At 47.1% G+C, this 25201-nt stretch overlaps 1 protein-coding gene across 3 annotated transcripts in view; it reads right to left on the bottom strand.

The window, feature by feature from the left end:
* Nucleotides 1-25201, bottom strand: part of ELAC1 (elaC ribonuclease Z 1) — an 84435-nt gene that overhangs the window by 37813 nt on the left and 21421 nt on the right. For 2 of the 3 annotated variants that reach the window (XM_078674804.1, XM_078674803.1), the window contains exon 4: nt 420-2864. The exons of the other annotated variant lie outside the window; for it this stretch is intronic. In XM_078674804.1, the coding sequence (XP_078530930.1) occupies nt 2395-2864 (470 nt within the window). In that variant the 3' untranslated portion in view covers nt 420-2394. Of the gene's footprint in view, nt 1-419; nt 2865-25201 lie in introns of those variants that run through there. 3 annotated transcript variants of the gene reach the window in all.

Here is a 25201-nt window from a genome sequence, read left to right as displayed (position 1 = left end):
TTGTGCTACATTATTACATATATTAAATGCTAAACTCAAGTTGGGACCGCGTACCCCCCTGCCCCTCCCCCCCCCAAAAAAATAAGAAGAAAGGAACAAACGTATTGCTGAGGCAACTAACCTGGGCGGCTCGATTTTTCCAAAAACAGCGGGGGTGCCGCTCATATTATATACACGGCTCCTGGTTTGAAGTTCCCCATAATTCGTTGGTAGGGGCCGATTTGCATACTTTTCTGCCTTCAATGGTACCCCAAGAACACAGGGGTGCCATTAGCATGTTTAAGGCTGTGCTTGGGTGAATTCATAATGTTGGAACTTTTATTCTACAGCCTGGGAGTGGAACAGCTAAGTGGTTGGTTCTGTGGTGCCATGTTATGTGGCCCAAATGTGTCAACGAAAGACTCAGACAAGTTATGTTCAGTTTAAATGCTTTATCAACAATACGTTGCTAACATTGATTTTTGGCTAACGTTACAATGCTTAATTGATAATAATGTTTGCATTTGAACATGGTTAATCATTGCAATGAAAAGATAGTGCTTTTAGGTCTTTTAATGTGCTGAACCTTTGACAAAGCCATTAGGCTCGCCTCATGTATATTAATGTTATGACGGTTTATAAAGCCAATAGGCTTGCCTTATATAATGATGTAGTGACTTGTGACAAGACCAGTAGGCGTGCTTTATTTAAAGTGATACCCCATATATGGTGATGTTCTATCTAGTGTAAGTGGGGAGATACTGCGATTTTAGGGGTGAAATGTGATTTCAGATTGTCAAATGTGTTTCTATCTGCCTGATGTATATATTTGTAAATTAATGTATAGTATTTAGTACTGTGTGTGTGTAATAAATGGAGTTTTCCTTTTGCAAAGGCTGGATAATTATTTATTGAGTCATATTGCTGCATAGCAGCAAATAGTGATTATTATCCCACACCACTTACCCTAAATAGTCCTTGGACTTCTCTGCTTCGCTACCCTGAGAGAGTCAAGTGCTACAATTGTGAGCTTGGTTCCTTAAGGAGAAATTGTGGACCTATTACTTGTGCAGGCCTCACATCCTGCACAACTAATAACACACTTTCTTACATATGTCCTGAGAGCTAATGATAATGCAGTGTTTAAATATTTTAAGTTCTGTGGCAAACATTTTTTAATGACCACTCTAAAATGACAATCTGCAAGTTCTTTAGAAAATAGGTTTTCAATCTTTCCCATCAGCTACTATTCATGGAACACACAGAATCTGCCTCAAATTTTTATTTTATGAAATGGCAAAAACAGCGTATTTTTATGAGCTTTAATATCTTGTTTAGTGGGCTGCATAAGCAATGTCAAACCAAACAATCATCAGTGAACTATGTTTAAGAGAATAAACCAAAGTTTTAATGTATTTAACATAAAATTAATATGTCATTGCAGGGACAGGTAGTGCACTTAATGTACGAACATGAAAAGTGAACTCAGAATGATGGAATACTATGAAATAGAGTGCAATACAATCACAAAATGATATTGACAGAATAAAAGACTGACATAAGGAATTACCTTAGACAGCTTTTGTCAAAAAGAAACCAAATGTGGAACGGACTCTACATTTTTAAAATTAACATTAAGAAAAAATAAGTTGCATGTTTTGATACATGCATCACACTTAATTGCAGACACATAAATGTTTAATGCTTTTTCATGCTAAAAAAACAGCAATTTGTACATTGCGTGGTTATAATGGCACACAATGCCTACTCGTCAAATACAAATGTTTTAAAACTAAGCTTTAAAAAAAAAAAGACCCAAGAACAGAGTCCTTTTGTATTTCAAATCTAAAACAGTTCTCGAGAGGCCAACTAAAATCAGTTTCGTATGCATCTGCTGGTGAAACATCTTTCTTAATCTTTTTTTAATGTACTGTTTTCCTATAATTATGGCAAACACAAATTTCTCATGCTCGCTAGAAAATAATTATTTCTGTACAAATGTTTGCACACACTGACACTACGTTTTTTGATACTCCATAATTTTACAAAATGCAACAGTGACAAAGAATCCATGGGAACAGGGCAGATATGTTTTCAGGCAAAAGTACATTTACCCACTGACGTGCAGGAAGCAGCAGGCATATGGCATGTTATGCTCTCAACAGTGGGTATTGCTTGAGCTAGGAATGGAACACGAAACACAGGTTTTATTGTTGTTTCTTCCGAGTCCAAGCCATGGACCAATGGCCTTTCTGCTTCTCCTCCAGATTGGAACTATGAGCGCTTTAAGTGTATGTCTAGTGCTGCATGAGAAAGAATGCAAAGCTGCCATTGAACATGTCAAGCACAACCTACAACTTAACCTCATTTCAGTTCAAGTGGGTTTCGAGACGCTAGAAATAGTTTACATTCAAATTAGTTCTGCTTTTTATAAGGAATCACAATTGTCATAAAATCTTCAGCTAAAGTCACTTCTTGAAGATCTACAACCAATTCAGCTTGTCTTTTCAGTTCAGTAACATCGTCGTCTCCTTCTCCAATCAGGTCCGGAGGCTTATACCTCTGGCTAAAATGTGTCAGAACCAAGTGTTTAACTCCACAAAGCTTCGCAAACTCTGCTGCGACCCGTGGTGTGCTATGGCCATGCTCTCTTGCTTTCTCCATCTGACTGTCGTCCAATGTTGCTTCGTGAACCAGCAGATCGGCTCCATTGCAAAGTTTCACTCCGCCGTCTCCAACAACACCTGAACAGTCACCTAAAATACACACCTTTCTTCCAGGAATGGGTTCGTCTAAAACATCCAATGGTCTAATAGTTACTCCATTTTCTAAAACCACAGAGGCTCCGTTTTTAAGTTTCCCGTATATTGGTCCAGGCTGAATACCTAGACACAAAAGATTGATAAGCATATGATTATGTAGCTTAGTACATTTTTCAAAAAGACTGCGTGTTGCAAAAATCTCACTTTTAGAAATAAACTACATTGCAACTTAGTGAGCTGATGCTGCAAATGTTAACCATTCCAAGACACTGAATGGGTACTGTGGAGCAGAAGTGTAGAAAAGGTGAAAGAGGAGAGGAATTTGGTATAATCAAATATGATTTTCAGTTTGTTAGTAAATAAACATAATCCAGGACCAGTAGATAATAAATAGTATGGGGAACCATACGTTAGAAATAAACACCCTAATCACACCTACACTGCGCTTTTCTCTTAAACTCAAACGTACAAGACAAAGAAACAGATACTGATCTGCAATATTCACTCAAGAGCACCTGAAAAGTTACTTTCAGGAATGTGAAATTAATGAGAACACTAGCATAACAAGCATTGAAAATGCAATAGGTTTCGCCCTCGTTTAAGTTAAACAGTTCTGTTTGTAATCAGGCGGCTTTTTAGCTTCACTTTTATTAGTGTTTTTCAAACTTTCATGTACATAACATGCATATGTATGCATAAATGTATATGTATGCATGCATACATTTGTAGTTATGAGCGGTAGGGAGTAGAGAGGTAGAGAGTGAGTAGTAGAGAGTGAATAGTAGAGCGTAGTAGTAAAGTGAGTAGTAAAGAGTAGTAGAGAGTGAGTAGATAGTAGTAGAGACTAAGTAGTAGAGCATAGTAGAGAGTGAGTAGTAGAGAGTGAATAGTAGAGAGTGAGTAGTAGAGAGTGAGTAGTAGAGAGTGAGTAGTAGAGGGAGTAGAGAGTAATAGAGAGTGAGTAGTAGAGTAGTAGAGAGTGTGTAGTAGTGAGTAGTATAGAGTAGTAGAGAGTGAGAAGCAGAGAGTGAGCAGTAGAGAGTGAGCAGTAGAGAGTGAGTAGTAGAAAGAGAGAAGTAGAGGGTAGTAGAGAGTAGTAGAGAGTGAGTAGAATAATAGAGAGTGAGTAGGAGAGAGTAGTAGAGTATTAGAGATTGAGTAGAAGAGAGTGAGTAGTATAGAGTAGTAGAGAGTGAGAAGTAGAGAGTGAGTAGAGAGTAGTAGAAAGTGAGTAGTAGAGAGTGAGTAGAGAGTAAGTAGAGAATGAGTAGTAGAGAGTGAGTAGTAAAGAGTGAGTAGTAAAGAGTGAGTAGTAGAGAGTGAGTAGTAGAGAGTGAGCAGTAGAGAGGTTTGGTATGTACTGCCTGAATTGTACTTTTAAGGATATAGAAAAATCTGCTGATCAGAAGAGAAATGAACGTTTGTGTCTGTGTGCCCTCCGAGCACCTACTCTAATCAAACCAACAATACAGCACGGCAACGGTAAACACAATGCAGCGCAATTCAAGCCACAATGCCAACTTTAAATTTTATCTCAGTCCTGTTTTGTGACCATTCCTATGGTAACGGTCACAATTTAACTGAAAATGTTACACAGTAACAATTACACAAAAGTGTTAAAAGAGGCTCAAACACAAGACAGGACCCCTTGATCACATTTCTACATCACAAATAACAAAAGAATGGTTTGGGTATCACCGTGCAAGATGAATGCTTTTCAAAGCTCTACGGAATTATAGAAGTAAACAAAACATGAATTTAAGGGCAATTTGAAATATGAACAGTCTCAAACCGTACTCGCATTCATATAGACTCGTCAAAGTCCTTGGACGCTGTAGTCGCCAAGTAAGAGCGCAACTGTGAATTAACCATTTTGAGAAAGTTTGTGGCATGTTCTGTTTTGAAACTCGGTTTACCGATCTCTCATACTGGTAAGATGGGCCCGTGGGGAGCATCGCCTGTTGAGCTCAGACTACAACCTCCATGGCAGAGACGGGTGCCGTACCACGGGGCTGGCTCATCAGTTCATGCCTCCAAGGAGGATGCTTCGATCGTTACTGAGTTAAGCAATGGAGCCCCATTGAACCCCTGTGATTTATTACCTGCGCTCCATTAGCTTCTTATGGACAGTTGTCATTGGTTTAGAATGCTTTTACCATTTCACCTGCAACCCTAACACGGGACATGCGTAGGCATTAACAATGTGGAAAAGTCAACAATTATCCCGATGTTGCAGGGGAAAAAAAATACCAATGGCTACAAATAGATCGGCACACGTACAGCTGGTAGACGAAAAGGAATGCAAGCGTACAACAGCTGGGACACAGTCTGTGCACAAATTAATTTATAAGAGACCTTTGCAAAACCAGAAGGAGTAGCAGATAGATACCAGTGATAACAAAAACAATGCACATTTTACACGCAATGACAAACAGAGAAAAGGCATACATTTTTAGAGGCAGTGGGCCGGGTATCTCAGTGTTCTGGTATACACCGCGCGATATACATGTCCATTGCAGAGAAAAAAAAAATAAGGAGAAGATATCTACGGCAGACCAACACGTACTCACACCGACAATAGTGTGAATGGCTGTTACACGCGCTGACAGGCCACTTCTAGCGCCTCGTCCAGTGCCTTGACTGTGTACACGGACACTACAGACAGTTGCAGAAGGTGCAGCCTCAGCGTATAATCCATAGTGTAAGGCAGCGGTCTTCAAACTGTGGGGCGCGCTCCACTGGGGGGGGGGCGCAGCATCCCTTCAGGGGGGGGGCGCGCAATTCACCCCACCTTCATCTTTTTTTGTTGATTCCAGGCGCGAGTCGAGCCATGTGTCTCAGCCAGGCTGCTGCAGCTCCAGCTGCCTGGGGCCCGGCTGAGTGTGTCTGGGGTCACAGGTCTTAAAGGCCAGAGGTGCAACGATTTCGGGTGGGGAGCCGAATTCTTCCAGCAAATGAGGAGTGGAAATGCAGGGGCTCTAAGAAGGGGTGACAAAACAACAAAGCCTCTCTTTAATGCGTAAATGGTCTTTTAAAGACGTGTGAAGTCCTCAGGTGCGGCTGGCAGCTACAAAACTGTGTGTGTGTGCCCTTGAGGATGTCTCAGTCCGGGCTGCCACAATATGCGGGGGCGGGAGGGGGGGAGCTGTGCATATTTACATACCGTTGTAAACTGATTACAGAGGCTGTTTGTTTTCTGGTTCAAGTACCCCCTGTGCCCCCACTCTGCCTATCTTTACATTTTACTGCCTTAATGTGAGAATGCATTTCATGAACAGGGAATATAAAGTAGGGTTACCAAAATAAAAATGCCAGCCATGTGTGTTTTAAAGACCCTGCAAAGATCTTGTCTTGACACTAAATAGGGTTATACATAAAATAGTATGTATTCATTTGTAATGTGATGTTTCAAACTTTGTTCCTTTTATTTATAAGTCATAGATCATTCAGGCAGCCTTAGAACACAATTAAAAATGTTTTCTATTTATTTTTGCTGTTCCAAGTATGCACAGATTAGTGCTGAAAATAAGCTTTAGTGGACTGCTTACTTTTGTACCGTCTGGGACATCACTATAATGAGCTGGCAACCCTAATCGCAAGACTGGGAGTTTGTTGCAGGATGAGCACAATATTTATTTCCTCCACCCTCGACCCCTGGACCCTGAATAATGCCATAAAAGCAATAGTTTAACTAATATCTGAAACCCTATGCCAGGTCTCAAGGACATGCTGAGTTACTCCAGCTGTGTCTGGAAATGCACCCTGCATTCAGACAACTCACTCCTCATACCCGCCCTTCACTTTCACACTCACCTTGCACACACAGGAATCACAATGTACTCACACTGATCACTATACACTCAACCCACCGCTCACCCTGGGCTCTGCAGGGGGGAATGGTCATCAATGATGCAGAGTACCAGCTTCCAGAACTTTTTTGTCAGGTGGTGGTGGGGGGGCTCGACGTTTAAAAGGTTTAGATGTGGGGGCTCGGCCGACAAAAGTTTGAAGACATCTGGTGTAAGGAGTGCAGATTGCAGGCACAGATCGGCATGTAGAGCTGGTAAAATGCAAACAGCAAGGACAATCCATATAGGGGCACAAATATGAGCGGTCTGTAACCATATACAGATTAAACATACACTCTACATGACAGCACAGGAGAAGAAGTCTATCAAGGCACGCAGAGCTGAGGCACTTGTATACTGCAGAAGAAATGTCTGCAGTTTACACTATATATATATTACCTGTGTGTACACAGACTTGATACGCACATGCAGCCTTTATTTTTAAGACTCACAGAATCAGCCGTAGTAGCATGTGGGCACAGAGTACATGTGCACGCAATGTAAAATTAGCTACCTGTAGGGTTAGCGGGTACGCGAAACACAGGTGAAGCCTTAATAAAAGAGCTGCTCATGAGATCTATGTTTGTGCACAGCCACACAATCTATGTATATGCACAATGTATAAGAAGTTCGCACATGTACAGACTGAGCCTAAGGAGTGTAAGAGCAGAGAGAAAGTTATCTGTGCATGTTCAAGATAAAGTAGCAAGCTGTACATATACAAACAGTTACAGTAATGGATACTTGCGCACTGTATCAAACATACGCAAAGTATGAGCAATCGGTACGGAGAAAATTAGCTTGAGCAAGCAGACACAATAGCCCAGTCTGTCCATGCATCACATATAGAAATGAAACACCGTCCTTGTAAATAAGGAGCTTTTGCCATCTGAACAGGTCTATATATGTGCACATTGTAGTATCTGTACATGCATGCAAGGACCGTGAAATTAGGGCACTCGGCTGTGGCTAGTACTCTATACTTGAATGCATGGCCCATTAGCCGTTCGTACACATGCATTCAATACATGCACTTTTTGATCAGTCTGTGCATGCGCTCTTTACACACGTAGGTGGTGCGAGGCAATTTTACATGCTGAAGGTGCTGTAGTAGACCCTAAAGGTCATCGTGACAGAGTGCAGTAGGCGTGCAGTGGCCTTGGTAAGGCATGCGCAGCCTAAGTAGGCGAGACCTAAAAATATAACATGGTTAGACAATCAAATCTACTTACCAACATGAATCTTGTTTAAAATAATTTACACTGAACCAAAAAGAACTGAATGTTAAATTAAATTATTTTTCCTAGAGAAATCAGTTAAAAGAATTCCAATTTTTCTGACAATGTGCCCGCGGTATATGCAGATCTATTAGAGTTAAATAACGCCTAACATTCTATATATAGGTATTTGCTTCCAATTTTACATATTATAGTTGTACAACTAAATGTATACATTTATTAATCCAAAAATACATAGTATCTATAAATTGCTTTAACGCACCCTGCTCGCTATTGTTTCACCAGTAGATCAAATACGCCAGACACAGCAGATATGGGCAAGACTAAAACACTTTTAGTTTACCATACTCAACTGTTTAAGGCAAAAAGTGTTTTAATACATCGCAAAAATTTCACAAATAGAAATAGATGTAATGGCTCCGTATTGGTCTGCATTCCACTGATGGAAACGTTTTTTGAAACTGTATGCATTTATCTCCTGTTCTGAGCTTTTGATAGGGTTGAGGACTTGCTAAAAAGGTGAAAATCAGATATGTGGCGAATTACAGTCAATAGCGAATAAATCATATTTAGAATGCAATATACTGTAATGAATATGCTACTTACCAGTATGCATCTGTTCTTGGCATGTAGGGCTGCTAACATTCATATCTTAGCATTAGATCGCCGCCTAGTGTTGGGCTCGGATGATTGCACATTGTTGTCCTGGAAGAGTCTTCGAAGTATCCTGAGATAGGTGGCTCCTCCCCTGGACTACAGTGCGCATGGGCATCGGCTCCATCCCCAGATTGTTTTTCGCCATTGTGGCAGGAGATGGAGTGAAAGTGTAAAGGATGTCCATGCTAATGAAATAAATACAATAGTATATCTGCAGCTGCGACAGGCACCGGGGAGGAGGGCGGGCGATATGAATGTTAGCAGCCCTACATGCCAAGAACAGATGCATACTGGTAAGTAGCATATTCAGTTCGAGGCATGTGGGCTGCTAAATTCATATCTTAGCATAGAATACATAGCAGTCCCTCCATCAGCGGCGGTTGCCCGTGCCAGCTGCAGAAACCTGAAAAAGTGTTTTGAGAACAGCCTGTCCTACAGCTGCTTGCTGCTTGGAATGCACATCAACACAGTAGTGTTTTGTGAAGGTATGTGGTGTGACCCACGTGGCTGCTCTGCAAATATCCTCTAAAGGAATGTTCCCTAGGAAAGCCATGGATGCCCCCAGTTTGCGTGTGGAGTGCGCTCTGGGGGGTATTGTTAAAGTGCGCTTGGCTTTTTGATAACATATCTGGATGCACTTAACAATCCACCTGGCTATCCCTGCTTTGGAAATTGGGTTGCCTTTGTGTTGTGGTGCGAAGGCAACAAAGAGTTGTTTTGTCTTTCTAAAGGGTTGTGTCCTGTCTATGTAGTACATCAACGCCCTCCGTACATCTAAGGTATGGAGCATTCTTTCCGCCACCGTTTGCGGGTTTTGAAAGAATGCTGGTAAGTCGATAGTTTGGTTAAGATGAAACTGTGACACCACCTTAGGGAGGAATTTAGGGTTAGTGCGTAGCACTACCCTATTCGGGTGAATTTGAATGAACGGCTCTTGTATGGTGAGCGCTTGCAACTCACTGACACGCCTCAGAGACGTAATAGCTATCAGAAAGGCCACTTTCCACGTAAGGAATTGGAGCTCACACGAGTGCAGTGGCTCAAATGGTGGCCCCATCAGTCTGGTGAGAACGACGTTGAGGTTCCACACCGGAGCTGGTGGAGTTCTTGGGGGAATGACTCTCTTCAGACCTTCAAGGAAGGCTTTAATGGCGGGCACTCTGAAGACAGAGAGGTGCTGCCTGTTCTGAAGATAAGCCGCTATGGCTGAGAGATGTATCCGAATGGAAGTGTACGCCAGATTGCACTTGTAGAGATGTAACAGATAGCAGATGATGTTGGGAATAGATGCATCTAGCGGGTTGATGTCATTGGACGTACAATAGATGACAAAACGCTTCCACTTAGCAGCATAGCATGCTCTAGTAGTAGGTTTCCTCGCCTCCTTGATGATACTCATGCATTCTGGAGGTAGGTTAAGGTATCCAAACTCTAGGACTTCAGGAGCCAGATCGCCAGGTTGAGCTGTCGTGGATCTGGATGCTGAATGTCTCCATGGTTCTGCGTCAAAAGACTGGGTGTGAGGCGCAGTCTTTGATGCGGCACCACTGAGAGTTCGAGGAACGTGGTGTACCAAGCCTGACGTGCCCACGTTGGAGCAACCAGGACGAGAGTCATGGAGTGCTGCCTTAGCTTTCTTGCGACCAGCGGTATTAGAGGGGCTGGCGGAAAAGCGTATGCAAATTTGCCTGACCAGTTCATCCATATCGCATTCCCCTGCGACTGTGGGTGAGGGAACCTGGCGGCAAAGAGTCGGCATTTTGCGTTCTCCTTTGTTGCGAACAGGTCTATCTCCGGATGACCCCACTGCTGGAAGTACGGGTGGAGAACAGAAGAGTGTATCTCCCACTCGTGCATCTGATGGCTGTATCTGCTGAGCAGATCCGCCATCTGATTGTCCTTGCCCGGGAGGTGTTCTGCCATGAGGAAAATGTTCCTCTGAATGGCCCACTTCCACATGCTCTGAGCTAGATGAGACAGCTGTGGCGAGTGGGTGCCCCCCTGTTTCTGAATGTAGTACATCGCGGTCATGTTGTCCGTCCGGACTAGCACGACCTTGTTGCTCAGATGTACAATGAAGGACTTGAGCGCCATGAAGATTGCCATCAGTTCCAGATAGTTGATGTGCATCTTCTGTTGCTGCGTCGTCCATAGTCCCTGCACCGTGTAAGTGAGCACATGTGCTCCCCATCCCTGGAGGGATGCGTCCGTCGTCAGGACAATCTGCGGCACGGGCTCTTGGAACAGTCGGCCCTTGCAAAGGTTGTGTGGAGTCCACCAATGCAGAGAGTCGTATGCCCGACTGGTAACCAACACTAGGTCTGTCAATTGCCCACGAGCCTGTGTCCACTGATTCGCTAAGCACTCCTGGAGCGGGCGCATATGTAACCGTGCGTGAGGGACTATGAAGATGCAGGAGGCCATCATGCCTATCAACTGCATGAACACTCTCGCTGGCAGGGAGTGTCTCGGTCGGAATCGTTGGATCAGTGACTGAATGCTGTCGATTCTGACTTGGTTTGGCTGAGCCATGGCTGTCAGGGTGTTGATCGTAGCACCCAGGAACTGCCGGACATGTGCCGGCTGAAGATGGGATTTTGGGTAATTTAGGGAGAAACCCAGATCGTGAAGAAGGTGAATTGTAGTCGACATGTCTGCGGCGCACTGTTGCTCTGACTTGGCTTGTACGAGCCAGTCGTCTAGGTAGGGGTAGACATGGATATTCTGCCTCCTGAGGTGCGCCGCCACTGTCGCTAGACACTTGGTGAACACCCTCGGGGCCGTAGTGACTCCGAAGGGTAGGACCTTGAACTGGTAGTGCCTGCCTTGAATAGTGAATCTTAGGTATTTCCTGTGAGACGGGTGTAGTGGAATGTGGAAATAAGCATCCTTGAGATCTAAGGTCGCTAAGAAGTCTCCCTGGTTTAGCAAGGGAAGAATCTGCTGCAGTGTAAGCATATGGAAATGCTCTGACAGTATGTACAGGTTGAGGGGACGTAGATCGAGAATGGGCCTGAGAGAACCGTCCTTCTTTGGAATAAGGAAGTACAGGGAGTATACCCCTGTGCCTTCCTCCCCCACCGGCACGAGCTCGATTGCGCCTTTTTGCAGCATCGCCACTACTTCCTGCTGCAATAAGTGCAAATGCTCTGCGGACATAGGCCTTTGCCTCGGTGGGATGTTGGGTGGAGTGGATTTCAGCTCTAGGCAATAACCATTTTGGATCAGTTGACACACCCACCTGTCTGTGGTGATGTTTCTCCAGACGGGCAGGAACTGCTGCAGTCTCCCCCCGACAGGTGTTAGGTGGTCGGGGGGCAGTGACAGAAAGTCACTGTTTGCTTGGAGTCGAGGTGCGGGAGCTGTTGTTTCCTCTGCCGCGACCTCTGTTGCTGTTATTCCTATAACCTCCCTTGTTCTGCTTAGTGAACGAGGATTGCGCCCCACCTTTGGAGAACTGGGATTGTTGACCCATCTGTCCTCTGGTGACTCCACGTGCACCTGAGCGACGAAAATTGCTGCCACGAAACTGTTGGGACTGCAAGGCCCCCATAGACTTAGCAGTTTCCGTGTCCTTCTTTATCTTCTCTAGGGTGGTGTCAACATCCGGACCAAACAGACTATCAGGATTGACGGGCTGATTCAGGATTGTAGTCTGAATATCCTGCTTGAACCCTGAGATGCGGAGCCAGGCTTGTCTTCTCAGCATAACGCTAGTGTTGATAGCCCTAGCAGCTGTGTCCGCAGCGTCAAGTGCACACTTGATGGCTGCGTTTGATATTAGCTTTCCTTCCTCAATAAGCATCTTGGTGCCTTCTTGGAACTGTGGGGGCAGGTGTTGTATAACCTGTTCTAGGGTGTCGTAGTGCGCCCTATCATAACGCGCCAGGAGCGCCTGTGTATTTGCGATGCGCCAAAAGTTAGCCGCCTGTGCAGCCACTCTCTTGCCTCCTGCCTCAAGCACTTTGGACTCTTTATCCGGGGGAGGAGCTTCACCCGTTGTCTGGGAGTTGGCACGTTTCCTGGCATTGGCAACCACAAGAGAGTCCAGTGGCAATTGTCCCCGGATGTAGACGGGGTCCGCAGGAGCAGGCCTGTACTTCTTTTCAATGCGAGGGTTGACCACTCTAGCCCTCGTAGGCTCCTTAAAAATGTCTCCAGCATGTTTGAGAACACCTTTCAGCATAGGAAGTGTCTTTACTGTCCTTTCAGATATGGCAAAGGTGTCAAAAAGGAAGTCTTCCTCAACCGGGTCGGCATGCATGTCCACATCATGATTGGCCGCCGCCCGTTCAATTAGTGCATGAAATCCTGCTGAGTCCTCAGTCGGGGATGCACGTGGATTAAAGGTCTGCGGGTCTTGGCCCGCACCTTGGGTGTTCTGGTCACCAGTGTCGTCGTATGAATCTGGTTGGACATCAGGTTCATCGATGGGGAAATTGTACTGTTCATCCTCATCATCTTCCTCACCCACAGAGTGTTCTGGGGAGGGAGTAGGGCTCCGTCTAGGAGGAGGCTGAATCGGTTCCGTGAGGCCTAAGGCGTCAAGGGGCACCCTCTTCTTCTTCAACGGGATGACGTAGGGTTCCACCGGCTCCGAAGTGATCTTCCGTTTATAGAGTGTCAGCTTGCCAGTGGCAGCATCGATGAAATGCTCTGAATCGTCTTCCGATTCGAGTACACGACGTGGAAGAGGGTCAGGCAGCGAGGAACCCTGTTTCGGAGCCGATTTCGTCGAAAACGCTTTCGGCGCCTCCTTAGGTGGCAAGAGAAAAAGGAGTTTTCCAGAAGGCTTAGCCGGAGCGTCCTTTTGCGTCTGCGGTGATGGCATCGGAGCCGATGGAGCAAAGGCTTTCTCCCTGATTCTCTGCAGTGACTCCGCAATGGGGGACGGTACACTGCCAGTGGGTTTCGTCGCCGACAAGGATGCTTTGAGCGGTCCCTCGGATCCGACGTCCTCGCGGGCCTTGTGCGGTTTGGGCGCGGAAACCTTCTTCGGCTCCTCCGAATCTTGAGGCCGGGGCGCAGACTTCTTGGGCGTAGCCTCTTTGGAGCCGACCTTGGCGGGCTTGGACGGCGTCGGAGCCGCTGATCCGTGCCGACCATCTTTCTTGGGGGCCCCTTCCTCGGGCGTCGGCTTCGATTTCGGAGCATCGGAATCGATAGACTTCCTCGGCTTCTGCGGACCGGAGGTCGACGGAGCCGACGGGGTGACGGGCACCGACTTCCTCACAGGCACGGCAGCCATCTTAGGGACACTCGAGTCCTTTGGTTTCAGTTTCGATTTCGGGTCGGCCATTTTAGGTGTTGACGACCCCGACGGTTTCAGTTTCGGTTTCGAAACATCGCGCCCAGCAAGTGAGTCCGTAGCCGGGCCCGAAGGCGGGGCTGTGGCTTGCGGCAACGGGTCCAGGGTAAGGCCGACAGGCGATCCCGTGTCCCGGTCGGTATCCTCGAAACTTTCGGGGCAGAGCTCGTCCGCAGAGCTGTCCGCCGCGGCCCCATAAATCTCATCGTCGTCTCCTACCTCTTCGACGTATTCGAGGACCTGACCCGCGACTCCGTCGTCGTCTCCCGGATCCGCCTCGACCTCCGCCTGTGACGGGGAGATTTGTAGAAGGTGACCCTGGACCTCTTCTTCCTGGTCGCCGAAGATGTTCTCCGGATCTGGGGCCGCTTGCCTAGCTTCCAAGCGCACCGCGCGCCGAAGCTTGAGAGTTTTCTTGGAGCGGAACTGTGCACAAGCCTTGCACTTCCCGTCGTCGTGGTCCGGTGAAAGGCACTTGTTACACACAGGGTGTAGATCGATGTGTGGGTACTTGGACCCACAGAGCGGGCAGTACTTGAACGGGCTCCGCTCCATGTCCGTAAAGGCTTGCTGTCGTGTCGCGATGAGAAGGCCTCAAAGTTTAGAAAGCGAAGAAAACTCCGCTTATTCCGGCTTCAAGAGACGGAAGACTCGAGACCGAGCGCAGACAATACCGACGCAAGAAAATCGAGGCCTTTTGGCCGGTAAAAGATAGTTTTACTTGGTTCCGACAGTAAGACGTCGAGACCACATCCGAACCCAATGGCGGAAAAAAACAATCTGGGGATGGAGCCGATGCCCATGCGCACTGTAGTCCAGGGGAGGAGCCACCTATCTCAGGATACTTCGAAGACTCTTCCAGGACAACAATGTGCAATCATCCGAGCCCAACACTAGGCGGCGATCTAATGCTAAGATATGAATTTAGCAGCCCACATGCCTCGAACATGAAATTAATTAATTTTCTTAGTGCCAATACATTTTAACATTCCATCGCTAGTTATGTTTAGTACACAGCTAATGGTGCTTCTATGCACTACAAAGAAGTTCTAAACAAGAAGTGGGAAAGCCAGTAGAGTAGGTATTTTGTAAAGGGAGGATGATAATTATAGCTGGGAGACTGTTGAAGGTCAGCTATCTAAAAAGTAAGTCCCATAATGAAACAAGATCATGGATATAGCAACTGTAATTATGGGGAAGAGGAAAGCCAAATTATGTTGCATGGTTGACTTGTTCTGCAACAAGAAGAAGGCACATTATGTGGCATAATGCAACAAAGTTTGTAGCAGTATTATTTTGTTAACATTATTAATATTGTGGGGGAGGGGGGGGGGGGAAGTATCACATTACTAGTACCAGTTTAACTGCATCGCTGCGGCGGCTATTCCGCTGCAGCGCTAAGGGGGCGTGGCGGCCGCGCGGCGGGCGCATGCTGGTGACGGAACCGCTCCGTCATCAGCCACGGTTGGGCTGTGCTCATGACGGAGCGGTTCCGTCATGGCCCCACCCACTCAATAGAACGCCCAGCGCAGGCGCGGAATCCGGCGCGGCGGCCGGGCCATGACGGAACCACTCCGTCATCAGCACAGCGCCACCGCAGCTGACGACGGAGCGGTTCCGTCATCAGCATCGAAAGGGTTAACACCTGAATATAGCATTCATCAACTTCAAGGTGGCTACTTAACATTTACAAAGGGTCTGTTAGTGCATGACACCACTTGTCGCACTTTTAATCTTAGTAACTTTTGATCTGTCCAATCTGGAAATACACTTTCTTTGTACAAACTACGCATCTGATGGTGGATTATACGGCCATTGTGGTAAATACCTGGAAGAACACCACATAACCTCATAATTCAAGTAGCCCTGATCTTCGGCTACAGCTGTATTTAAGCTTGTGTTGCTTCTGTAAGAAAGCCTTAGTGCACGTCTTCGGTTTGTGAACAAAAAAAGCTGTAAATCTAACATGTTCTCATGACTGTAAAATGAAAACAAACATTTGCAATACAATAGGTCTTGCATTTGAGAGAGTTTAAGCTATTGGCATTGTAAATGACAATGCCTTTTACTTATCTGTTTTTATAATTAACATATAAATAAAAGGCATTGCCATTTACAATTCCAATACCTCAAACTTTTGTAAATGCAAGACCTATTCAAAGAAGCGGCCGCCATTGTCTGCTGCCATTGCCGCTGCTTAGAAAGTGAAAAGATGCATGGCGCGCTGAATGTTGCAGGAAAGCATGTCGTGCCTGCAGTAGGAGAAACTATTTAAAGAAAATAGTGCTTACAGACTAAACAAGCATTTGCAATGCAATAGGTCTCGCAGCATTTAAGTTTGAGTTACTGGCATTGTAAATGACAATGCTTTGCATAATTTTTGTTTTTTGGTGCCCGTGTGTGCATGGCAGTGGTGGTGTCTGTGTGTGCATGCCAGTGGTGGTGTCTGTGTGTGCATGGCAGTGGTGGTGTCTGTGTGTGCATGCCAGTGGTGGTGTCCGTGTGTGCATGGGAGGGGTGGTGTCCGTGTGTGTATGGGAGGGGTGGTTTCTGTGTGTGTATGGCAATGGTGGTGTCCGCGTGCATGGCAGTGGTGGTGTCTGTGCGTGCATGGCAGTGGTGGTGTCTGTGCGTGCATGGCAGTAGTGGTGTCTGTGCGTGCATGGCAGTGGTGGTGCCTGTGCGTGCATGGCAGTGGTGGTGCCTGTGCGTGCATGGCAGTGGTGGTGTCCGTGTGTGCATTCCAGTGATGGTGTCCGTGTGTGCATGGCAGTGGTGGTGTCCGTGTGTGTATGGGAGGGGTGGTTTCTGTGTGTGCATGGCAGTGATGGTGTCCGTGTGTGCATGGCAGTGGTGGTGTCTGTGCGTGCATGGCAGTGGTGGTGCCTGTGCGTGCATGGCAGTGGTGGTGTCTGTGCGTGCATGGCAGTGGTGGTTTCCCTGTGTGCATGGCAGTGATGGTGTCCGTGTGTGCATGGCAGTGGTGGTGTCTGTGCGTGCATGGCAGTGGTGGTGCCTGTGCGTGCATGGCAGTGGTGGTGTCTGTGCGTGCATGGCAGTGGTGGTGTCTGTGCGTGCATGGCAGTGATGGTGTCCGTGTGTGCATGGCAGTGATGGTGTCCGTGTGTGTATGGCAGTGGTGCTACGTATATAAGTGTGCTTGGGCTGTGGCCATAGATTAGACTAAGGGTGTGATCAGAGTGTGTGAGTGTTTTGTTTGAGGGGGCAAGTGTGCGTTTCTGTGAGTAGAAAGTGAAGTACGCAGTTGTATGTGTTTGTTAGTGTAAATGGGTGTAAATATTCAACGCACTTACATAGTAGCAATCTAGAACCCTCACACAACACAGCGGATGAGGGGAAAAATCTTGCAGATGCGCACCTGAGCCGACAGATTACGTGGGCGTATGTGAGGAAATGAGAATCGGTACTAATTTGTGTATCTTTGCTTCGGTATCACTAGTTTGATGCAATTCAGCTATGTGCAGTGTTCACAGAGGCAACTGGCGGTTGGAGTAGTGCGCAGTGGAGTAAATGTTGGCCACCGTCACTTTTTTAAAGAAATTATGCAGTGCATCGGATACCAATACATTTCCTTTACAAGACCACAACGAATTCAACACCCTCCCAATGACGCATCCCCCCCACGTAGTGTGCCACTTGTTCTACCATTCGCATCAGTGCCCTTTGGTGGAGTATGAGCAAGGCCACTGAATTATGCAATTCTGTGACTGCTGTTTTTTTTAATTAATTATGGATTTAGCGCATTCACACCTAACCTATTATCTGTTGCATAATTTGCTGATTTTAACCCCAAAAAAGGTGTTCTATCTTGAACAGGTCAAAAGTTACCAAAGACGTTTTGCCTCGAAGTGAAAGGCCTTCTCAAGGGTTGACTGGCCACCTTTCAGTTGCTGGTTACTGTATTTGTTGTTAAACTGCCACTAGAGGGGTGAACCCTTTGTGCAGAAAGTTAACATGTCTAACCACGAGAAACTAAAAGTATCACAACAGGTGCTTAATTATGCCACATAATTGGCCTCTTGGCGCTGCGTAATTTAGTTCAACCCTGCCAGATAATGTGGGCATCCCTTGCTGCATAACTCCAGTGGTCGTGGGTACGTGGTGCAATGTAAAGGCTACAGGAGCATGCAAAACATCAGGAGCTACGGAAGACATACTGTAGTAGAGCGTAGAAGGAGCGAGTACTGGCTCTTGTGAACTGTCACTCTCGTGTGAGCAGGTGCTTCCACAGAAGCAGGGGCGTGCTCTTCCACAGCGCTTGAAGGCAGCTACATTTTCCAAAACATGTCTGACCGGGACTGGCAGATCCTTCTAATCACAGTCTTTGGGGGTGAGAGTTTGGGGGCCTTTGGGGGAGGGGGCTCTCCTCGCGCCGCAAGGCCTTGGCAGAACATTCGGGGAGCATGGTCCGCGGATGGCCCCAGGGCAGGCGGGCGTAAAGCGCTCACCCTGTCATGCAGAGCATATTTATTATATGTATAGTAGGTATAGTACTGCCATTTATTGCAGTGCTATACCTCTACTTGTACTTTGTACGCTTTTTTTAACCTGCACACATATCACTTTTACCTCCTGTAATGTAACGTTTGCTACCTCTTGTATTTTGTTTGCTCACAATTGCCACTTTTGCCTCATGTAACTTAACGTTTGCGTTTGTAATTTGCTCACTAGTAATTTTCTGTTTGTGTATCAATACTGTTCTTATTGTGAAGCGCTCTGACACCTTCGGGTAAAGTCCGCGCTATATAAAAAAGCATAAAATATTATTTTTTTTAAAAAGCATATGATTTTTTTGTGCATTCTGGAACACGTTCCGACCTGTAGAGCGGAAAAACAAAATTACAGGGACCAAAAAATACTTACTTTTACACACTGTAATGAGAAAGTAGGGTAAAGAGACAACGTGCAAAAATAAATGCACATCATGACTCGACGTGGGAGCTGCTCGGGTCAGACTTGAAACACCTCATCTGTGATATGAAAATAATGATATCAATATGGTAGCATGCCAGCCGCGGCCTCAGACCTCCGGCGCCGCCCAGGGAATTGCAGTGTAACCCGGGGCGAAGGTCGCCCTCTGTAATAAAATAATGCTGATAATAATCAAAACAGATGCCACGGTCAGCTGGTGCTGTAAAGGCCCCCGGTGTCCCTGGCGGGCAGGAGCCGCGACTCGTGGCTTCGCAGAGGGGGCGTGGAGTTACTAGGGACCCCCACTGTTGCTCCGTGCGTGTGCCGCCGAGTGCCTCGCAGCTCCCGGCCGGAGCAGGTGCCGCCGTCCTTGAGTCTCTCTCACCGGGACCTCCTGTTTCTAGTGCTGTCCCCTCCGGCTTCTGGGGCGCGGGGGGAGCCATATCCCCAGAACATCGGCGATCTGCACACTTCCAGCTTCAAGGAGCTATATCACCACAACCTCCAAAAGATTTTCAACCCCAGGGACTCTGCCCAACAGCCCCTTCCTGTCCATATTTCTGGTGTATGCCTCCAGCCTCCGATGAATCTCTTCAGCATTAGAAACCACACAATACAACTTCTTTAGGCATTCGCACCCGTCTGATAGGAGCGATACTCACCAGCTTCTAAGAGGTGTTCTGGGCGCTATACTCTCCAGCATTTGGGCGCTACATATGAGCACGGCGCTATGGACCTGGAGCCTTGGAGCGCAGGGGCTTCCCCGGAGATCCTTCTTTGTGGTCGTTTCACGCCGGTGCCGGGGCCCCCAGTCGAGTACGCCCTCACCCTGACCACCAGTGCGTTGTACGTCCAGCGCCTTCAGGGCACGCCAGGGGTCCTCGAGGAGCTAAGGCACTCAGACTGCACTCAGACTGCCTGGGAAGCTGGGCCTTTCGCCCCCCTCCAGCCGACCCTCTTGGCTACTACTTCACTGTCACCACCTACCCGCCCGTCGGGCGTCGGGGGAGGAGGCTGGAGCTATGCCGGACATTCCGTGCCGGGGGCTCTCCGGACCCAGAAGAGAACCGCCAGAGCGCCGAGGCGTGGGCTCGGAGGATCACGCAGCTTTCAATGCCCGACGTCCCCACGCATGGAGGTAAGTGAAATAACTTCAGGGCGCATGCGCTATCTCTACTATAGTGCCGAGAAACCTTGATGTACCCGACCTCATCGTCAAAACACAAAAGCTTAAAAAGCTTTGGAGGCTGAAATGATTCAAGCGCTGGTAGGCGTCAGACTGGGTCAGAAAATAAACTCAGCAAAAAGCGGATCCCGTTTGTGGTTTAGATGAAAAACAGCGAGAGATAGCCAGAGATCTATAGCAGCGGAGGAAAGCAGCGAAACCGAAACTTACCAGCTGCGCGCCCCTTGTAGTACAGATGCGGCGTCGGAGGAGGGGGCGGGGAGGGGTGCTGTGACGTCAGCCTCGTTCTCGGAGTCCATTGGCCCCGGCCGCCGGCCTCGGATCTTCCACGCGCTGGAAGGCGGACATGATTCACAGTGACGCGGGGCTCTCCCTCGGGCGGAGCCCCGCGGAGAACACCGGACTGGCGGTAAGTGGGACGGGGGCGGTGCGCTTGTGTGTGCGAGCGTGTGTGTGGCGGGGGAGCGTGTGTGTGTGTGTTTGTGCGCGCGAAGGGGTCTCTGTATGTCTGCGTGCGTGTATGTGCGCTCCTGTGTGTGCGCATGCGTGCAGGGGGAAGTGTGCCTGTGTATGTATGCGCTTCCCAGGAGACAGACACGGCGAGCGCGTTCGCGCGCGCGTGGCCTGCGCCGATCCTTTTGAGAGAAGCGCGCGGCCGGCGCTGTCTCCTGGGAAGCACGCTCGGTGACATAAGATCTCGGCGGAGACCTAAAAAGACTTACAGTGTAACAACTGAAGTAAAAGGGCCAGTCCTCATGGGAGGTTACAAATGAAGACAAGACGGTACTAAGGAGGGAGTAACAAGCCTATTAACGAATTAGAAGCCAGCATTTTTTAAGGATAATGACAAGCCAATGAAAAATATGGTTGGAGAGTGGGCGGGGTTTCTATTCCATATTCCAATACAGCATGCCTCGCAGAGCAGCACACGCGCTGCCCAGGCTCAGCCTAAAAATAAACATGCAAGGGTAATCAGTGAACAGCACTGTGTCTTAATGGGAAGCTAAGGAATCAATGCAGCAAGCACATGCTAAAGAAAAAAAGACAAACAGCAAACAAAATGTTGTTGTTTAAGCAAAGTAAATACATCAGAGAACACATACTGGTTCTCAAGCTACATGGTGCATCTGCAGTTTAACAAAAGGATTATTTGATAGTCCCATCATTAAAACCATAGGGAAACACAAATGGACAATGTATCCATCCTCAAAAATGCAATGTAAATGTACAGGAATTTATATAGCGCAAATCACCGAGCGGTTTCTAAGCGCTTGCTTAGGGAACCCGTCCTGGTATTCCCCTGTGAGATAACCCCGGCAGGATATCCGCAAGGTGAAAGCCAGGCATCCCGCCGTGAGGGGCCGTTGTGGAGATTAAGCGAGCTATTGCCCAGAGTCGCAGAGTGTGAATCCGTGAATTGAGTAGGCACCGGAGCGAGAATTGTCGAGTCCATGGACATTTTAGGACTCAAGACCCCACCGAGCCAGGAATTGAACCCTGGTCCCGGGCTGACCTCTGCTTCCAGGTCTGCCTCCTCTAACCAGTGAGCCACACTTCTCCACAAGCAATGGCCAGGATGAACAGCCATCCAAGACAAATCATCATAAACACATGAAAGACAATGACTGAAAGGGGTGGATATGAAGCCCACCCTGCCTCTGTACTTCATATTGTACTTTTTGGACACATTGATAACATGAGGTCATAGACCCATCTAAAGCTGTGCATACCTAGATTAAAAACCTGCAAAAGATATATAATTACTGAAAGTGGAGCGTGACTATGAGAAAAGAAAGGTCTTGTGATTTTTCTAATTGTACACTGGTTACACTATGACTGAGACACCCAACAACCCTGAGCCCTGCTTCTTGATAAGGAAGAAACGGTTTGCTCTTCTGGCGTATCCTGAGTCTATGAGATAACAAACATTGGCATATCCAATAGGTCTCGCCTTTGGAACCTCATAAGTGTATTGCCAGAGCTATTGGCTTTGCCAATGACTTTGAGCTATGTTGTAGAACATTGTGGCTGCTGTGCAGCATGTTGAAAAGTAAAAATAAAAAAGTGTTATAAGCATTTTTGTTACCTTATATATAACCAAAAAAACAGGAGTGTGGAGGTTGGGTAATTGTACCTAAATTACGAGTAGCATACGGACACTAGAGGAGAATCAACAAAAGGCCGATTCTGAGGGCAGACTGAGGTGGGGCTGAGTGATGGTGAGGTGGTGGTGTGCTGGTGCAGAGATGATGCTTAGGTGATGCTGAATGATACTCAAGTGGTGATGAGTGATGATGAGGTGGTGGTGCTGCACTGGTGCTCAAGTGATGATGGGTGAGTCTGAGTTGGTACAGTGCTGCGCTGATACTGTACTGTGCTGATGTTGAGGTGGTGCTGCGCTGGTGCTAAGGTGGTGCTGTACTGAACAAAAGAAAGGAGCGGCTGTTATACTTAAAGTTGAAGCGCGGCGTGAGGCACATGGAAGGACAGAGTGAGGAGATGAAGAGCAGCTTGATGCACAAGGTGGTACATTGATGAGAAAATCTGTGTGAGGCATACGGACAGAGTGAGGAAAAGACCAGCATAAGGCACAAGGACGGAGAGTGAGGAGGAGAAAAGCAACGTTAGGCACAAGGAAGGCGAGGAAGGAGAAGAACAGAATGAGGCACACTGAAGGAGATTGAGAAGAGCAGTGTGAGGCACATGGAAGGAGACTGAGAAGAGCAGTGTGAGGCACATTGAAGGGGGGGTGAGAAGATCAGTGTGAGGCACACTGAAGGGGGCTGAGAAGAACAGTGTGAGACACACTGAAGGAGACAGGAGGCAAAAGGATGGAGAGGTTCATCTTTAGTGCACCCACCGTTGCTGTGTTGTTGATGGACAGGGTAGGTGAAGTCAGCACTGCACACAAGGACACCCCAGTGCCCAGCTGCGAGTTCAGACGTAGGGTGGTCAACCGTCCATTTTCTGCGAATTTATACCATTGCTCACAATGAGCAGCTGCAGGATGCCACCGGTCGCACTTTTTGGCACTCATCGGTGAAGCAAGAAGGGAAGGATTAGAGCTGCAAGGCAGGACACCTTGAATAGCCTACAAGACTATCCAACTCACGCTATTTCCACTGCTTTGTAAACTTTAAAACAGCTGCTTAGCAGTGGCCAAGAGAGAAAACCTGCAGCGTAAGAGGATTGTTGTATCGCATGTTGTGGTGACGCCAAGTTATACGGGGTGATTCTAGAACTTGAATCTGATCTCTGGGATCCTGCACAATGCAGCTTCAGGAGAATATTCAACTGTAATAATGCAAATAAAGAATGCACCACTTGCTGTAAAATAGCCCTGGATGTGTGAATTAAAAAACATGCTGGGGTCATATATAGGAAATAGGCCTTGGTGTATATTTTGTCCATTAAACCAGCATCAGAAAGCTTGCGTATTGTCGGATTAGTGGGAGGAGGAACCTTGAAATAAATAATTTGCCCAAGCTTAAACAGTTTGCTACAGTATGAGACCTGAGCCAGCAACACAGTACTACTTACTGCAAACACAATACATTATGACAATATATATGTACCGCCACATTTTGGTCCACCTCAGGGTAATAACTCGTCCAGTTTTGTTTTTGTTTTAACTACATGGTTAATATTAGTCTTAAAACATTCTAATATAAATAACCCCTATCTTGACAAAAATAGAGGCCTGAAAGTAACCTCCAAACTCAGAATTCAAATGAGTTGGGGCACTGAAACGTTAAAATCACCTGGGTGCTCTCTTCCAAGACCGTCCATGAATTAAGCATTGTCAGTTTTTGTTTATATTATAACGCATGGCTTAAGATGCAAATTTCAAATCATCCGGTTCTCGAGGCAGCCAAACCAACGGTAGAAGATAATATCGGCATGGGTGGGACTAGTATTGTGTAAAATGATTTAAGATTGGAGTAGGTACAATATCTCAACCAATGCTAGTGGGCGACAATACATTATGAAGAGCTCACTGGGTGTGGAGACCGCTCGTGCCTCTGCAGTGTGCAAACATTGTCTGAATTTTTTAAGTTGCTGGCTGCCGCTGCCAGGCAGTTTGAAACGGAGGGCGGATGGCAGTAAGTAGTGGTAGGATTGTTGTCTTTTGGTAGCAGCGTGAGCACGACAGCTGCATACATGTCACCAAAGTAAATAAAGGTGGGCGAGCCACGTAGAGCCAAAAAAGCCACCGCCATGCTTAAAGATAAAGTGCAGTGTGCTATGCTGCCCAAAAAAAAAACCAGAATGTGTTAAGGTAAATAAATAGAGGCGAGGGAGCCGCGCAGAACAAAAAAAGATTGAAAGGCATAAAAAATGACTGTGCCATCGGAGCCCAAGTGCAGCAGGCGGAACAAATAACAGTGCCTGCAGGGCAAGATAGGCAGCAAGGAAGCGGGAGGTGAATACAGAAAATAGTGCACCAAGCCACATAAATGCCGATTAGGGGAGGGCCACATGTAATCGGGGCAGTCGATATGGGAGGGAACAGACCATCACAAGGTAGGACAACTAAAACAGATGCACCTATTACAAGCACTGATTTATGCACGGCACAAAAAGGAACCAATCAAAAGTTATGGGCATGGTCGAACCTCTAAAGCAGATTACAGCATGTTTGGAGACAGCGCGTGCGCTGCCTAGGCTCGACCTAAAAATGGGACTTGTTCCAGATTGCAAGGTAGGCGGACTATATGTTGTAAATTGCCCTTTCTGTTTGTTTGTTTTTTTAGATACTGGCTTTTCTTGTCCCCATCCTCAGCAAGAGACAAAAATGTCCTGCCTTGTCATCATTGGACGGTAAGTTCCTTCCTCAGATCACATGTTTGTTCACCCAAAGCAGTCCAAGGCGAACTACACTTCCCAGAAAGCACCGCTCCCTGGTGGGTGCAACGTGGAGAAGGAATCACTAGTCATGGAAAAGACGCGGTAATGAGCATGTAGTGTCCCGGTTCAAATGGTGCCCTCAGGCACCCTTAACGCTCCAGCCTCCAGTGCAAGTCATAGCCGGGCTGTAAGACGTCAATACAGTGATTGCGGCTTCTCGTGCAGTCGCGAACTGCACCTGGCAGCAGTCCATTGCTGAAACAAAACTCGGGGCGGGCAGGACTTGTTCCGATACCTCGGGGAAAAGAAAAAGCTGTAAAGCTGGTGCCAGCATCTCTCCTGCCACTTGGTAGAGCAGGGACTCTTGTACACCTCTGGCTGGTGCACCAATTGAATCACAACAAAACACCACTCCGTTTTTTTTTTGGGAGTTTTATATAGCG

Source organism: Lissotriton helveticus, chromosome 2_1, assembly GCF_964261635.1.
Source record: "Lissotriton helveticus chromosome 2_1, aLisHel1.1, whole genome shotgun sequence".
NCBI classification, from domain to species: domain Eukaryota; kingdom Metazoa; phylum Chordata; class Amphibia; order Caudata; family Salamandridae; genus Lissotriton; species Lissotriton helveticus.
The sequence above is the reverse complement of the archived record's forward strand: the minus strand, read 5'-3'. Positions and strand labels throughout refer to the sequence as shown.